General features: G+C 36.5%; 1 protein-coding gene across 3 annotated transcripts in view; it reads right to left on the minus strand.

The window, feature by feature from the left end:
• The window catches only part of dsd (attractin-like protein dsd), a 30,992-nt gene extending 13,453 nt beyond the window's left edge, over positions 1-17,539 (minus strand). For all 3 annotated transcript variants that reach the window (XM_011647246.3, XM_011647245.3, XM_089081181.1), the window contains exons 1-2: positions 16,808-17,539; positions 553-900 (exon numbers count right to left, since the gene is read on the minus strand). In XM_011647246.3, coding sequence (XP_011645548.2) covers positions 553-900; positions 16,808-17,241 — 782 coding nt within the window. In that variant the 5' untranslated portion in view covers positions 17,242-17,539. The remainder of the gene's footprint in view (positions 1-552; positions 901-16,807) is intronic.
• Between the last annotated feature and the right edge of the window lie 511 nt (positions 17,540-18,050).

Below are 18,050 nucleotides of genomic sequence, written 5' to 3' on the forward strand. Positions count from 1 at the left end.
TACCGCTACAAATCGCGCGCATAACTCGTGGATGATGCTTCTACTCGCTAAAAGCCACAGCATAATAGTCGCGAGCGTTTTAGGGTCGATCGGCGTGTTACGGTCTATCAACTTGTACCATAATCTTACGGACAACTTCGTAAAACGACATGCTCCACTTTTTCTCTATCTTAAGAACCATCTCGCCAAGCAAAGTATCAACTGTGCATAACCACGCTATAGTTATCAGTATTTTCAATACACTGATTTAATATAGAATATAAATTTTTACACAATAATTATTAATAAGAGGACGCACTGATAATTGCGTCTAATTAACCCTTTGATTCCCCTCAATATATTTTTATATATCAATATATCTTTAGTTTCTAAAATTCCTATTTATTTAATATAAAACATTTAGCGAGAAATCTTTTTATGATATATCCAACGACAGAAAAAGTACAAATTTGTTAAGAAATGAACGATAGACGGGAGGGCTGAGGAGACGGGAGGGCTGAGGAGACGGGAGGGATTGATCGTTAGGGAGACCGCAGCTGGCGGCACGCTCACCTGCTCGGACAAGCGTTGATTTTATACGTAATGTTGAAGCCGCTCATGTTGTACGCGACATCGGAATAAAAGTGCAGCAACGCGCTACCGGATCGCGCTATTACTTCCGGCACGCGGCGTATGTGATACTTGTCCTTGTGCATCAGGCCGGAGAAGACGGCCAGCAACGGCGCCTCGACGCTATCACCGTCGTAAATGTACAGATGGTCCCAGCCGCATTCCGTCGCGAATTGCTCCACGTGCATCCGTATCTTCGTGTTCGGACTGCTCTCGATCAGCCAGGAGCACTTCACGTCTGCTGTGTAGTTCCCCAAGCCGTCATAGATGGTCCCGTTCATCCCCGATAACCTAGCCGGAGAAAACGAGAAACGATTAGAGGCCACAATCTCGACACTTCTTCGATCTTAGGTTTTACTATAAATTTCACTATAAATTATTTTATCGTTTGGCGAAGCACGAGTGGGTCTGCTTCAGTTTTTGATAACGTTTGACTGACGCATTGTGATAAATTAGCATCTTATCGATGAGAAACAATGAATACAGGGATGTTCACGGGAGGAATAAAAGGAAACGCTGTGTCACGAAATAACCAGCGTTTTTATAGCGCTATAATGAAAAATATAAAAAGAGTATGTTAAGACAAAATAGTAATGTAGTATGTGAATATACGTGTCGTTTACATCAAAATGAAAAATGATTATAATAGATAATTATAATAGAATGCAAAAGGGATAGGAAATACGATATCTGTAGACTTTAACGATGCGTTAACGTTAGAGTTAAAAATAACTCCTGTTGTAAATAAGTTACAAATGTAAGCAAAGAAGAGATCTCATAAAACACGAGCGCAAAGTTCAACATTGAAGTGATGCGATTGGGATCGATTGACGCATGTTTTTAAAAAAAAAAAAAAAGACCAGAAAAATATATTCCAAGTATAAATTATTATATTTCAATTCTTTTCCTCGCTCTCCCCTCTCCTCCTCCTCTCTTTCCTCGCCGACAGCGTACAACAAAATTAAAATTAATTCAATATTGTGTTTATAAACGTGCTTGAATAATAGAGCATAATCCGAATAATCCGAATGGTAATATATATATATATATATATATATATATATATATCTCATCGCGTCGTCGTGTTGCATCGATATGCAGATGCAACGGGCGGATGCAACGGGCGCGACACGGAAGAGCGAGATCAACGGGTACATCATCGTCAACGAGAGCCTAACGCGCTAACTTCATTAATTGCTCCCTATTTTTTTTCATCAGACGACCGCTCGGAAGCCTATAATGACGGGGTGTGAGACAAACCGGAAGTCAACAGAATGAAAAATGACGTTCGGCGTGATCCTCGGCGGGCCTGATGAGAGAAAGTGCGGTTCATCTCGAGGCTGCAAGCCACTTGCGTTTCCACGCTCGAATGCAAAGGGAAACGGGCGTGGCGCAATTAAACGAATGAATACATGACAGGATATTAAACTTGAGATTTGTCTAAGGAGAAAAGAAAGAGCTCGAGTCTTAAATACATAATTTAACGTCTATTTATCTATTTTTTTTATAATAAGAGTATAGTATTCTAGATCAAACCTTTCTCCTCTTCCGTGTAATTTCTAAATAGAGGAACGACTGTTATCTTACGACGGTCGATTTAAATTTGCCGGAATTTATCCTCTTGACATTTTTAAATGTTGATAATTATGGCGAGTTAATATCCATTCCGTAGATTAATATTAATTCTGGTCCCGACTTCAATTACCGATTAGTTCCAGAATATAAAAGGGAGACGTAACGAGATATCCTATAACGAGCTCGTGAAAATGTCAGAGTGCTATATTAAAATAACAAGACCGGTTTCGCGATGTTCAATCAATCAAGACTTTATTAGAAACGTCAAATGCTGGGACGATTGATGTCGCTGGTCGAAGATCGAGAAGCATTAATGGAATTGACGGAAATGTACGGCGACGATTAACGGCGCGGGAAGCGCGGCTCGTGTAATTGTAGGAAATACAACAAAATTTAACTGCGAGAGTGAGTGTTAACTAACAACGTGACGTCGCGGAATAAAGAACACCTGCGCTTTAGTAACGCGCACACGCTTTCGCAACACGCGGCGAGAGGACGTGCAGCGATGACGAAGGAATAACAATATGCTGTATAAAAAAAAAAAACAGCTTTCGTGGAGGCGCATCCGCTAACGCTGAATGATTGACACGAGAAACGGTGGTAATGTCACGCCGACACTGCACTACGATGATGTATTTATACCGCGTATATCCACTTTTCATCAACGTTAATTATAATCTTGGTTTAATTTACTCTATATTTTTTTTCTAATTCTTCAAACTTAAAAAAAGATATGAAATTAAAATAGCAGAACGGAGAATGAAGAAGATCAACCGCTCGGCGAGTTGGATCATAGGAGTCTGACAATTTTTCTTTCATTGAATTTGAATATATATAAATTTAGATATTTTTATATACTTTTATATATATATATATATATATATAAATTTAGATATTTTTATATACTTTTATATATATATATATATATAATTCGAAAAAGAATAATTGTCAGACTCCCAAAATCGAGTTCGCCGAGCAATTGCCTTCTCCATTCTTTCTTCTGTTATTTGAAACTTAGCATAGTATTGTTTATAAAAAATTAAACTGAGATTACTACATTGGTAGAAATGATAAATGGTGATGCATAGCAGGATTACACGCACAATTCTCACGATTAGTCGCGATCTTATACTTGACCGTTTTATTCCGTGCAATTTCGATTAAATACATACGCGTGTTCCGGAGAAGTCATTTTTCCTGACTGAGAAATGAAACGAGAATTACATCGAAAATAATGACCATTATTGTACCGTCAAGGCCGTAGATGGTATTTAAAACGCATGACTTTGGAAAACGATCTCAAGGCCAGCGCGAAGCGTAGGACATGTTTTTATCTAATCATTTTTCGCGACAGAGGAGTTTGCCTTCTTCGATCCGGACTTCATCGTGAAAGCTTAGCAACAAGGACGCACTGCCGTTTTGCAGCGAGAAAGATATATCTCTACGGTAATAATAAATATGAAGGGCACATAAAAGTGGCTTACGAGGCTTTTACGTTTCTTTACGAGCCGGTTTCATTTCCATTTCTACGTTCCTTCAATGACTAATCCATGGCGTTGCGAACGATTGTTTGACATTTGTACGAGATATTCGCTTCATTTATCAACAAGAAATTAAATTATTATTGTATTATTATATCCGCAAATACCAATTATTACATTTAGTTGTTATCATTATCAAACGGCTCTCGATACTAAAATTCATTTAATTCCTATGATTGAGCTTCGCATTAAAACAAAGAGAACATAAATCTTGCCGTCTGGGATTAACAATTTATTGTACACCCTTTTTCCTCCATGTTAAGACACATTGCTTTTAATTTCGACAGAAACTTGATAAATCGTCCCGCGCGTTAATAGACATTTCGCGGACAGAAAGAAAGAAAAAACAAAGGCGGAAAAAATAAATGAGATTGCAGATTACGCCTTCGTCGACGATTGCGCAGTGCGTATTATTATCGCAATTGCTAAAGTTGCAACATGCTTGTTGCAATGTGAACATCCGAATGGAAGTCAGAACTTAGTATATCGTGTTAGATTACGACTGTTAATTTAAAGAAACGGAATGGCAAATGCCGGTTGTCATAAATAACAGCTGATTAATCATTAGAAGAAGAAGAAGAAGAAAGAACGGGATAAAATATTTACAGTTACAGGGAAGTTTATAGGGAAGCTACAGTTGCCAACATTTTCTACAACGTAAAATAATTTGAGGCAAACGTACAATTTAATATTAAGAAGATAAGATAAGCCTGTAATTGAATTTTCGAAAGAAAAATTGTTTCCAATAAAAAAGTGAGTGGAAAGGATTGATTTTGTAAAAAAGAGGAAAGAAAACAATTTTCTAATCTAGATCCACTTATACGTTATGTGTTTGTATCACGTATCTACACGTATCTACACGATTATCGAGAAAATTATCCAAGATAAAAATTACAAGTGGAACGATGTAAAGTGAGACTACTTCAGATTCTTATCGAGTATTAGCGATTTAATCATTATCGGAGCGATGCACGGGCAATTTAAGCATTATCGGAGCGATGCACATGAAATTCCGCGTCTTATTAAGAGCTCCTCGTAAATATCGCGATCAGAAATGGACCCCCCTCTCGCAGCGTCGCATTTCTTTATGATGATTAACAAGACGGATGAGTCAGTGTTCGATGCCTCAAGTTCGACGACCGACCGGTTTATCCTTTATTTGAAGGCGAACGATACAAACATCGCACGAAATTTGTTTGGAAAAGATGTGAAATAAATTCGCTTGTCTTCTGAAATATTTCGTATCGATATATCAATACTTGCTCTTCCAAAAGAAAATTGATTGCTTCAAAATCGATTTTAAACTCGCTTCTTACGTGATTTATCGAATATATATAAATACATAATCGCGAAGCAAACCTGTCTTTTTCTCTTCGTCCAATGATATCGATTAGATAGGTCCATAAACCATGAGTTCCACAAACTGTCACGTTATTAGAAATCAATGAACAAGAACGGCAAGTTTGCATAGAGAGCATAATAGAAAATTATTAATATCAGCAGTACGAATACTCGACACGATGATTCCGAGTGATTTGATAGAAATTGAAACACGCAACTCGGCCGAAAACGTGAAATAATGGATATGTCAGTCATTTATTATTTTATCGGTAAATTATTAATACTAAGAAGATTCGAACGCCCCAATTCGACAAATTAAGAAAACACGATAATTACATTTAGCGCACTTCCAATCTGTCACGGTGAAAAGATTAAAATATGGCACAGCTAAACCTGGAGCAGAGACTTAAAATAATGTGTTACCATGAGACACACTTTAGATAATCTCCGTGAAAGTCTTCTTGTCTCTTCGCTTACGTAATGACACAGCTAACGGAGGTGTGACGATCGAACAAGACTCAAGAGCAAGAGAAATGAAAAAATTAAGAAAGAAGGAGAAAGAAAACGGAAGAGCTTGTTCTTAAGGAAGAGCTCCTTGCTTGAATACGAAAAGGAGTACACGTGACTGTAAAATAAAGTCACCTCGTGATTTACAGGAAAAAAAAAATATAATTTGATTTTGATTCGAGACTTCGGAATCGATAGAGAATCTCGGAACGATGTCACAGGTAAATTGCATCCATTTGCACGTAATGCCTTGTAATGAGTTGGAGAATTTATCAGAGGTGTTCTAGAATAAAGGACAATTTATTGGAGAAGAGTCTCTTTCAATAGAATAAGAATAGAAATCATTGACAAAACGAAATAATGAAAGACACATATATCGTACATGTCTGTTACGAAAACGGATCTCGTAAGTGATTAAATTTTACTCGTTCATATTGGATTTTATGTGAAGAAAAATATTAATTTTTCAAATTTCTCAAAATAGTTCGGAATTTAGAAGAGATTTAAATACGCGAAAAGAAAGATGTTTTAACGCTGTCTCGCACACTTTTCACTTTATAACACTCTCTGTATTTAGAACGAAACGAGTATACGCTCGCTCGTTTAAAGAGAGTAAGAGAAAAAGCAACAAACACAAGAGAGGTGTAACTGAAAAGAACAGATCTAATGAGATGTTCTCTTACGTAAATAGAATTCTTTTTCCGACGCTATACTAATGTTAAATTTATCGTGAGCTGTAACGAATGATGTTATTATTTTTATATTTTTATTTGTATACTTCATAATAGATTTAATTGCAATTGTTCATTTATTTCAAAAACTAATTTTGCAGTACGCCAAAATAATTACTTTTGTTAAATTGGACATTGTCTTTTAAATTTGAAAAAAATGAGTAGAGGTCTGGTGGATCATCGAAAAGTGACCACTAGAATTTTCAATCGATTTTGGAAAGAGTTTCGTTGATTAAAATGATTAAAACATCGTATAAAGATACTGAGGAAGGGAAGGGAACAACTTTGCAATTTCTTTAAAGAGCGCTGTAACTTTTTATTTATAACGCTATGGTTGTTAAGGATAATTGATAGAACTTTATGAGGGACTACCAAAACTTTCAACAAAATGCCGGGTTTCCAAAAAAACATTTCACTTCTAACTTTGAACTTCTACGAAAACTTCGTAAGTGTAATCTTCAAAGTGCTAGAATTTTTTTATTTACAAGTTATTATTGTTAAAAATAATTGATGAAACTCTATGTGGGAGACTACCAGAATTCTCTACAGAACTCCGGATTTCTCAGTTTATCTCTAGAAAATTAGTCTATCTCATCTAGTTTATCGTGAGGGAAATTAGCCATGTTCTGCCGAGAAAATTATGACAATTTATCATCTCCTCTCACTCCTTCTCGCAGAGTACTTTTTTATTTAACATTTTCTAATTACTTCTATTATTTTCTGTAAAGTAGTACACAGTAAAAAATTAACGCAGAATCTAAAAATAAAAAAGTTTATACATATTTACATTTAAATTCTTTAATATACAACATTCATACAAAGTAAAAATATTATTTTAAACTCTATATAGAACTTCAATTCCACTTGCGCATTCAGTTTTATACATCTCATTAGCAGTAGCGTCACAGAACCATCAAGTCATTAACAGAATTTGAATTCTTTGCGTGACTCACATTCAACATCCACAAAATTTCTATCAAAGGTTTTAATTAGCAAGTTACCCATCACTCTTATCTTCCCTTTAATGGACCTTAAGTGAATCACTTCAGATCGCAAGATTAAAAAGTTACGCTACGCCGTGGAAGTTACTTAAATTTTCATAGGCAGACGACTTGAAATTCTTTTGAGGACATTCCCGCCGTGCCGTTCTCATTTTTATTTTTTTGCGGCGAGTCTTGCAAAATTTTTCGCCGCGGAAATCGCGAAGGCGGCATAACCGCGTACCAGACGCCGGGGCGTGGAGTTCATAAAAATTGCGAATTCTACCGGTTCTCGATCCGGTTTTTATTAGCATCGGCCGCCGTCGCGGTGCGCGCAACTCAGACGCCGTGAACAGGCGCCGGATAGTAACGTCTTGCAAGAAGCGCGTGAAAGATTTCCTCCTCCCCTCCTCCCCTTCTCTCCGACGAATAAACGCCGAAAAAGGACCGTCTTCTACTTGAGATCAGGATATTCGAGGATTGAAACCGCAGTTCGCGCGACATTGATCCTCCACTTGATTCTTCCGCAATTTTTGTCCGCGAACAAGTAGAATGCGATGATCAGTATAACGTCTGCGTTCGCGTGGATTTACACCATCGGAAATCGAACTCGCGAAGGATATCATATATCGATTTCAATCCTCGACACCGCGGTGAGCTGGCTCGTGTTATATTGCACCCGCGAACGAAATAAACGGCGCGTCGTGTAAAATAGAGAGGTGAACCCTTTTCTCGAGAAGCAATAAAAGTTGCTCCGCATCGATGGAATGTGCGCTCATTTAATTGTCGCGTTATACCGCCGTTAGACCGATATCGACTCGCGGTATTTGACTCTCAACACTTTGAGCAATCTATAGCGACGTCGACGTCGCGATTACATTACCGAAGAACAGATTTAATCATGAATAATCATGAATAATCAACGATGATTATAACATTAGCAGCCCAGAATTCAGAATTTCAATTATATATGTGACTCGGATGTGATTAAAATTTATGTCAGTTATGCATTGGATGCAACTTGGATACGATTTGGATTATCGCTGTATCTGTTTCTGTAGTAGACATCAAAGCAAGAAATATCCAAGCAGAAATATCCCATAAATATTAAAAATATCATCTTTCTCTGATTTCTTTCTTTTCATACACAAAAAAAAGAAAAAAAAACAAGAAATAATTATACATCTTTTAATGCATCACGTCTACCGTATAAACTCGGAGAATGATCTCATGCAACATTCATTAAACTAATCTCGTTCTTTGTTCCCTTTCATCAATGCAAGGCTCGAATAGGAGGACGCGAATAACGCGAAAAGCGACGCCATTTGAAGGACCTCGCCCACTTGCATTTGAACGAGAGGAAAAAACGATCTTTTATTTAAACTGAGAGCACTCGGATTAACGGCGAGTCGGTTCGTTGCACGAACAAACTCGTAACAGACTCATCGATAAGCGTATTGACATACGCTTCAAATGCATCAATAAACGCATTGAAACTACGTAACTTTTCCGCGCGGATCAGCCGCACGAGAGAAAAAAAGGGGAATACGGATGACAATACCCGCGGCGATAATTTAATTTAGCTTGCCGCGACCGCGGGAATAACGAACCTGCGTTTCTCGATAGAAAGAGGATCGTCATTATTTTGTTTTTATATCGATCCTCGTGAAAAAGAAAAATGTTTTTGTTTTACTGCGAAAAATTCAGAAATTGATAAAAGCTGAGATATCTACACGAAGCGTTTGCCAGCGAACATGCCAGCCTCCTCGTCGATTATAATTAAAGCTTTCTCAAATTAAGTTAGATAATAAATAATCTTACTACGTTTACTTATAAATTGTAGATTAATAAATATAAACAATTTTAAACTTAAATAAGATATATAATAAAATGAAGACTTCTATTATAAGTTTTGTCTAGCAATAGTCGAAGTTTTCCAACTCCGCAAGACACAGTTCCTCGTTTTGTACTGAGAGAAACCTAAGAAATCTCAGTGCTACCCATAGGACTCGTTTTCGGACTTGATCGATTTCGTTATGGACGGACGTAGAGATCAGATAGGATCAGTGGACGAAAGGCTCGCACGTCGGGATCGGGAGAGAAGGCTTTATGGCCGAGGTGACATTTGGAACGCTTTCCAATTTCGCCGGAGTCTATCCGCCTCGTGAAAGAGACGTAACAGTTTTGCGGACACGATTATAACGGCATCGACGAAACTCGATTCGCAAACGTAATTAACCACCCGCATTCAATGGACTTCAGAGCTTCAGGTTCTCACAGACCTAACATGCATCTATATTCTATGAGTAAAGTCGAGAAGCGAGAAAACTTCTCGATTCTCAAGGATCGTTCAAATGAGGCGATCGACAACTCTAAGACATGTTAATATATCGTACAAGCTGCAGACTTTTATGTTCCATCGAGAATTTAATGACTCGGCATATGCGCTATAAGCATGTGTACTTTCTCAATATATTCTTATCGTTTCAAAGCAACCAATGTGTTTCGACATTGTTATGTAAATTCTTGCAAAAAAAAAAAACAGTTTTCTATTCGAATGCGCACTATACTTCAGAATATAGTCGGAGCCTCATAGCGAACCGTATCCATGACTTTTTCAAATGTCGACTCACTTTATCGATAGAATGACATTGTGCAAAGGTAAACGATAAAATAAATACATAGATAAAGCGAATAATATACACAATTCGACCAAAACGCAACAGCGTTCACCGTTTTCTTTTTCTTTTACAAAATATTGCAAATATTGCAGTCAGTTGTGACATAATTCTCATCAGGATATTTGTGAAATGCTATTTTAAAATCTTTTTTTGATAGTAAAAAAAATGCATTACATATATTATGAACTAATTATTAAATTATTTTTACTAAATACCTATATATCAAAGATATTTTAAGATGTATTACGAATAAAATGTTTTTATGTAAATTTGTATTCAATCAAAACAACAATTCAATCAATTAAAAAAAAACCGATGCCAAATTTATTAAAATATAACTGAAAATATTTTCTATACATATGGAATGTTTTATATATTATAGGGAATGTTTTATATATTATACAATAATAGTGTATATATAAAATTATATTAATTAACATTGTACAAAATATATTTAAAACTATTACTATTTTTCTCAAATATTAATATTTAAAAAAGAGATTAAATATTGATTCAACAAAGAAGCAATAATAATTATTCATTTATATTTGCAACTGTAGAATACGTTACTTTGATAAATTTTTCGGAATAATCTCAATTTGAATCTTCAATTAATTTCAACAAAATGGTAATTTAAAATTTAATAACAAAGAGTCCAAATTAAAGGTTGAAAACGAGATATATGTAAAAAAATATATATAACAGAAAACCAATTTTATCATAATCTCTCCGTATTCGCTCGTTATTAAAGATATAGTTATTAAAGATATAATATTCATATATTTTGAATTTAACAAAATAGCCGATCAAAAATAACCACCGCGCCAATGGCCGAACGGCGTTTAAATGTTAACTCCTATATCGATTTTCATTTCAATATGCAGATGAGCGATGGTTCCTCGAGTTGTATATATTATTAAAGGAAAAGATTAAGTTGCGTGACGAATCGTATCGAATCGTGCATATACACGTAGAAGGCGAAACATGCAATCCGTGACATATTAATTTGTCTTGAGGTATTAATTTTGCAGCGAAGCATTTTATAAATGGAATGGGTAAACCTATTAGAAATTAGTCCCCCACTTTTAGAAATAATTATTTTGAGAGTTGTGCTGAATTGTGCTAGATTGTGAATTTTAAAACCGTAATGTGAAAAATGTCATAAAAAATGACATTTTTGAAAAAAAAAAAACGACATTTTAGCCCCCCCACTTTGCGATTTTTTTAATTTTCTCGATTGTGCTAGGTTGTGCTAACATTGTGCCAAAATATTATCTTTAAAAAGTAATACAATAAAGTAACAATAAAAGTTATGATAAAAAATAAATTTGGGGAAAAAAATATATAAATGACATTTATTCTTGTATCAGTCATCTAAAGAACTTACAAATGCATGTCTAACATATACTCGCTTAGCACAAGTCGGCACAACCGTCGGTTTCGTCAGCACAACTCTCAAAATAAATTATATTCTAAAAGTGGGAGGCTAACTTCTAATAGATAATAGATAAGGGAGTTGAAGGTTCCTTGACTCGTCTCAAAAATCTCATTATTTTATTTAAAACGAACTTTCGTCTTATATAACTTATGACTTGTATTTTAAGCATCTTCTTTTTAAACTCGATTCTTTCTAAGATACTAATCGCGCTCGAAGCACACCCTAAGCCCGTAACATGCGTCGCTACTATATTTGTATATAAGCCGTTGCACGTGCTCGGACAAGAGCGAAGTCCCGTAGAGAAGATAGCGCATGAGGAGATAGAGTTATGCATAATGTAACAACACGTAGTATGAAACAAAACGTCTTTTCCACGTATATAACAAAATCGATGTATGTAGGATAAATCTGGAAATTAAGAAAGAGAGAGAGAGAGAGAGAGAGAGAGAGAGAGAGAGAGAGAGAACATGCTGCAAGAACGAAACATCTGCAAAATTGTATCTAACGATGCAAGTACAAACGATGGGCAGACATTCGTAGCATCGACGGCAAATAATTTTATTGTAAAAGAATTTTATAACGAGAAAAACAATGGTCTTGTCGCAACGATAGTACTACTGAGTAAAAAGAATTTTTATATAATAATACTGTAGTATCTAATGAAGATAGAAAATATATTCGCATTATTAATAATAATGAAACAAATAAAAAATTATAATATATAAATGTGTCCATTATATATATAATATTATATATATATTTTCTTATAATAATGAAAGATAACTGCGACTACGTGAAAAAGTATAAGAGCAAAACATTTAGAAAAGTATGAAATGCATTTTAAATACTTTTATAAATTTCCTACAATAAGATTCAATAAATGACGATATTTACATTTCTGTAAAAATAAAAAATAATATGGAAAGAACGGTTTTGCTAAAGTATTTTAAAATGTTGCCAAATATAAAAAATAATTTTGAAAATAATTTTGTTAGACCATTAAAATAATAATACAAAATCTTTAAAGTTAATAATATATTACACTGTAAAATTTGTTATACCTCAGCAATCAATTTAGATGTCCTATATAAGTATTTTAATAAAGTAATGGTAAGAAAATAATGGTAATAAAATTATTTTTAACATTTAACCAAATTTCTATTTCAGCGGAACTGTTCTTTTTGTATGTTTGCCAAAATTTTATAAATATACTATTTAAAATTAGTACATATTTTCATCAACTATGTAAAGCTTTCTTAGTTATTAAAATCTTTTCAATGTTACCTCAGATAATTTAAAAGAAAAAGACCGAAACAACTTGACGAAATCGGTAAAATCTGAATTGAAGATTGTATATCTGACAAGAATTTGCTTTGAAAGACAAAAAATTTGAAACTTGTACATATTCTATGCACGTCGCCAAAATTCCATGCTTTGCAAATGTTCGCGAGGCGAGATGAGAATCGAGAAGAGATACAGAATTAATGTCAATGATTAAAGCGGGTTAAAACGAATTGAGCCACCATTCATTCACGGACATGCACGACTCTAATTAAATTCGCAGCTTAATGCGATATTACTAATGAGTAATCCCGCGATATTATTGCATCGGTACCGACCGCGACATAGTTATTCGAAAATCTCAAGCGAGATATATCTAATAGTTCTAGGATTAAGTGATATATTTCGTGGAAGCGGCTGCAATAGAGATAGGAAGTTTATTTACCAACATTCACCAACATTAATACTGAGCGTGTATATTGTCTGGCAAACATCGACTTTGCATATTTTCTCGTCGTAATATTAAGTTACAGTTAAGTTGCAAAATCGTGATAATAACGTACGCATTTGTCGGAAGAATTTCCGACAATAAGAAAAATAAGATATCGCGATAATCTTTTTACATTTCTAAATAAGATAAAATTACTTCAAAGATATTGATTCAAAGTTAATAGGCAGTAATTACAATTCTTTTAAATCATTCTTATTGCGCGATGTTCAAACGAATGTCACTCGTGCGTTCATCACACCGAAAAGAAATCAAATTAATTGTAATTACTAAATATAATTTATAGCCTATTTATAGCCTGCGACGGAATTGTAAAGGCGTGGCGTGAGGGAAAATCACTAAGTAATTAATACCACATAGTTGTTATCGCATAGTTATAGCAGTTATTAATCTGCAAACGCAATTTCGTACTGTGAATATAGTGCTTGAGTAAAAAATTTTTTCTCACAAAGCAATTATAAAAATCATCCCTATATCACTATTTATCTTTAATCTCAATCCATCATAATGTATGGTACAAGAAATATAGAATTCCAGATCATGCATGTTTCTTTTGTTTATATATTCGTTAATATGAATCTTAATATGAATTTATATATTCGTTAATATGAAATCGATAATTTGTGAACAAATGAAGGTTCAAAGGCACACGTAAATTAGAAGTCAATTCTTATTCTACTAAGGCTACTTAATCTCTCGAATTATTCTCAAAACATGAGTTTTATTTGCAATTAATTTAAAATCATAATATTTTATTTATTGTTTCAAAAATGTTTAAAAGAAAACTGAGCGAAGGACATTCATCGCTGTTTTTTTCTAAAACATTATAATTTATAACTTTTTTCGCATATTTTTAAAGCGCATTACATAACAATGAACAATGAGATATTAATGTCATTCACCTAAAATTATTCGTATGACGATTCGATTTCACAATTTTTTCGATTGGTCGCTAAAATTTTCACGCGTGGTGATATCGAAGTATCGTAACGTGTTACATAAAATGAAACAGTGGAAGATGACAAAGCTTCACAATCTATTCTCACGTTCGCGATGTCTATTAATCATTGTCACCAACAACGTAACACTCCGAACTGGGATTAGCTTCTTTTAGAGACAGATAGAAAATTTCACGCGAAAGTCCAATCGTATTCGCGTGCAAGTGACGACATGGTTCTCCTCAATAAGAACTTTCCCGGTAAATATCGCAAAACTCGAAAACCCGATACCTGAACCGTCAAACCGGTAAGAGGACCGGAAGATTCGTTTTTCTCGTCTGAAGAAGAACTCCTTTCGCAATTTCCGCAACATGTGTATGATGAAACATGGTATTGAAGTCAAGATCAAAATATTCCGATTATATAAACGACATATGAAAAAAAAAAAAAAAAGGAAAAGCTTTTTTGAATCGTCAAAAATACAAAATGACTCGAGATCATAAAGTCTACTGTTATGATTAATTAAATTTTTATCTTTTATCTCCACGGCTAAGCGGCTATATTCGTAATTTCAGAAATGGAAATATTTTTCTTCATTATTCTCCGCAATGATGTATTATTAAATAACACTATTAGCATTGGAATATCCAGAAATCTCATATCACGGAACATATTAGCATATGTTAAATATTCAAGAGGCGCCTGAATTGTCGATGAAACATGATTCGTTAATCATCTTCGAGATGTTTATCTCATTAGATAAACATCTAAGGAACGGGATAAGAGAAATAAAAAATAACGGATTGTACTCGTCTAATATCTACATTTCTACTATTTTCGATGTTATCGGATATTAGATATCTAGGAATATCTAAAAATATATTTGCGATCGCTTATTACAGCATATTCGCGATACGAACATCGTGACAACTGATCGGACGAGGTGTACCTTTGACATTTTCCATCAAGAACTATGAACATCCGGCGCGCTTTGAACAGAAGTCGAGGCACGTCGCATAAGTGTAGAACTTGCCCAATGCAGGATAAAAATACTTGATTTGATTTCTTTATGTTAATGTCTCGTACAACAATCTCAATATGCAAAAATCCTTTGAACGCAAATACGATCAAAACGCCGTCTATTTTAAACGTTAAAGACCGTGAATGTCAATTTCAAGGATATCAGTTTAGAAAGTTTTAACGTTGATTTAACTTTTCTTTTATTATGAAATTTTTTTTCTCACATATTCTCAAAATTTTACTCCTGCTTTTGATCTTAATTTAAACATTTACAAATTTTAGAGGATTGTAATAGGGTCCATTTTACAAATAAATTAAAATAAGTTTCTACATCTGAAATAAAACATTTTCTATTTTGAAGAGTTTCTGGTTATCTTCAATAGAATTTTGAATCTAAGGAGCTGTAAAGTAATGATAAGAAAATGTATAAGAAATAATTGATTTGACTGTATAGTGTGTGTGTGTGTGCCAAAACAAATAAAATTAAAAATTCAAATGTAAAAATTCTAAAGGAAAGGAAAAATGTCGACTCAGAATTCGCACATCTTTTCGCGAATGTCGAGACTCGCATATCCGGACGATAAATTCAAAAGTAGATTCCACTTGGCATTCACAACGCTCGTGGTCATCATTTATTCTTGTTTAACATTTGGTGAATGATAAAAGTGAAATGATTCCGAGCATCGAATGGAAGGTACGTAATGATCGAACGATCACACCGAACGATAAACGGATGGCGTTTTGTACGCAAGCTATTGGGATATTTTTGTTCCCTCTCTGCGTCGGACAAACGTTTACGGCGCGGCGTAATCTCGGTATCTTTGACAGAGAGCATTTTCGCCGACATGTTATCAGGTAGTCACCAGAGAGCTCAACGCCGGCGATGATCGATCAGTCGACGGACAAATCTAATCTCGGATTCTCCGGAGAGACTGTCGAAACTCGCAGCGCTCGGTCAGTGTCACCGACGACAACCGTTCGCTCGGATAAAAAGGAATCGATATCATCTACTCCGCTTTCTCCTCGCCAGAGAAAATGTGAATAATAAACATTCGTTTGGCTGGTCGAGTAAGTCAAGTCTCGACTGAACTTTACGCGAGAAAGAAGAGCGGGAGAGAGATCGAAAAGCCGTTAAGAGGCGCGGCCACGAGAGAAGCAAGTCTCAAAGACGCCTCTCCCGAAAGGAGGCAACCGAAAGTGCATATGCACGCACACATGTATGTATACATGCACGTTTATTTACGTCGGTCGCGCAAGGGGGGTGGACAGATCCCTCCGTCGCCCGCTCAACCGGAACGCGCGATCGAAGCGACGAGTACGACCTAGAAAGTGGCGTAGATTCCGTTGCACTTGACACGGACCGCGCGCGTTTCGATGCCGCGCGTACGCACCCCCACGTAGGATATGCGGGAAAAGTGTACGGAGATATCCTTCCGAGCATCGTCTCCTGGAGGAAATGCGGCGTTGCTCCGATCCTCACGCTCCGAACGGCGAGACGACAACGGCGAGAAGCGTAGCTAAACAGAATGCAAAAAAAAAAAAAGAGAGAAAGAGAAAAGAAAAAAAGAGAAATAAGAGAAAAAGGAGAATGGGAGAAGATGCGAGACAGGATTGCGAGATCCTGGTTTCCCCGAGAATCAACGGACGGAAGTCTTACCTGACTTTCCCGCCGCAGAATTGACAGTGCGCGCCCTGCCAGCCCTCGTGGCACACGCAGGTGCCATTGACACAGTTGCCGTTGACGCAAGTGTTGGAGCTGCAGCCCGCGTCCAACGTCGACGACGACGAGGAGGTGGAGGCGGCGGCGCTTACGTGAACCACCCAGCAGACGAGTGCCGCCCACAGTAAGAACGGCACCCACGGCACCGTCGCGGTCGCGCCGTCGCCGCCGCCATGGCCGCACCGACACCGCCACCGCCGATCGCGTTCGCGACCGTACGACGCGGCGTCGCCGTCGCCGTCGCCGTCGCCGTCGCCACAGCCGCCACCGCCGCCACCGCCGTTGTCGTCGTCACCGTCGCTGCCGGGACGACGTTTCCGACGGTACTTGGACTTATATAGGAACAAAAACATCTGCACGATCTCTGCCATTTTGGTAGGCTTCCATGTCAGGGACAATGGCCAACGGCGACGCGCCGACGAGGGACGCACGTACGGGAAAAACAACGACGACGACGTCGACAATGATGAAGGAACTGACAGCAAACCGGACCTCAGCTTGCTCTCTCTTTTTCTTTCCCGTCTCTCCTCGCGTGACACGACACGACTCGACTCGACTCGACTCGCCTAACGGCGAACCCGCGCGATGGCGACTCGCTACTGCTCGCGCTACTCGCTTGCTCGGCTCGCCGTACCGTGTCGTGCCTACGCGCCTCGCGCTGCGCTGGCGAAGGCGAACTCGAGGGGGAGTGCGCGTCCACCACCACCGCGCCACGGTGCACCACGCGGTGCACGATACACACTCGAGAGGGACCGCCACCATCCGACTCACCATCTTCCGTAAAAGGAGCGATATTCCTAGCTCTCTTTAATGTATTTAAAATTGTCTTCAGTTTTTATCTTAAATTTTATTTTTGTTTACTTTTATTTTTTTATCTAATAAAATTAATTACATGGCATTTCAAATGAGAGTCTCGAGATGCTGCTGCGAGGCGGAAATGAGATGATCCTCCTAAAAGAAGGAGGTTCTTTATATATGAATTTAATATTATTAATCGGAAATATCCATTTTCGATTTATCTTATTTCGGTTATCCTTTTTTCATCAGAAAAATGTTGAAAGAAAGTAAATTAAACTGAGATTTTTTTTAATTCATAAATATTAATAGAAATAGGATATAAGATGTAAGCCTATACCGAAATCTATAACATGACCAATACAAATAGAAAGTAATTAGTACA

Source organism: Pogonomyrmex barbatus, unplaced genomic scaffold (genome assembly GCF_055798465.1).
Source record: "Pogonomyrmex barbatus isolate J1 unplaced genomic scaffold, ASM5579846v1 scaffold1, whole genome shotgun sequence".
In the NCBI taxonomy this organism is placed as follows: domain Eukaryota; kingdom Metazoa; phylum Arthropoda; class Insecta; order Hymenoptera; family Formicidae; genus Pogonomyrmex; species Pogonomyrmex barbatus.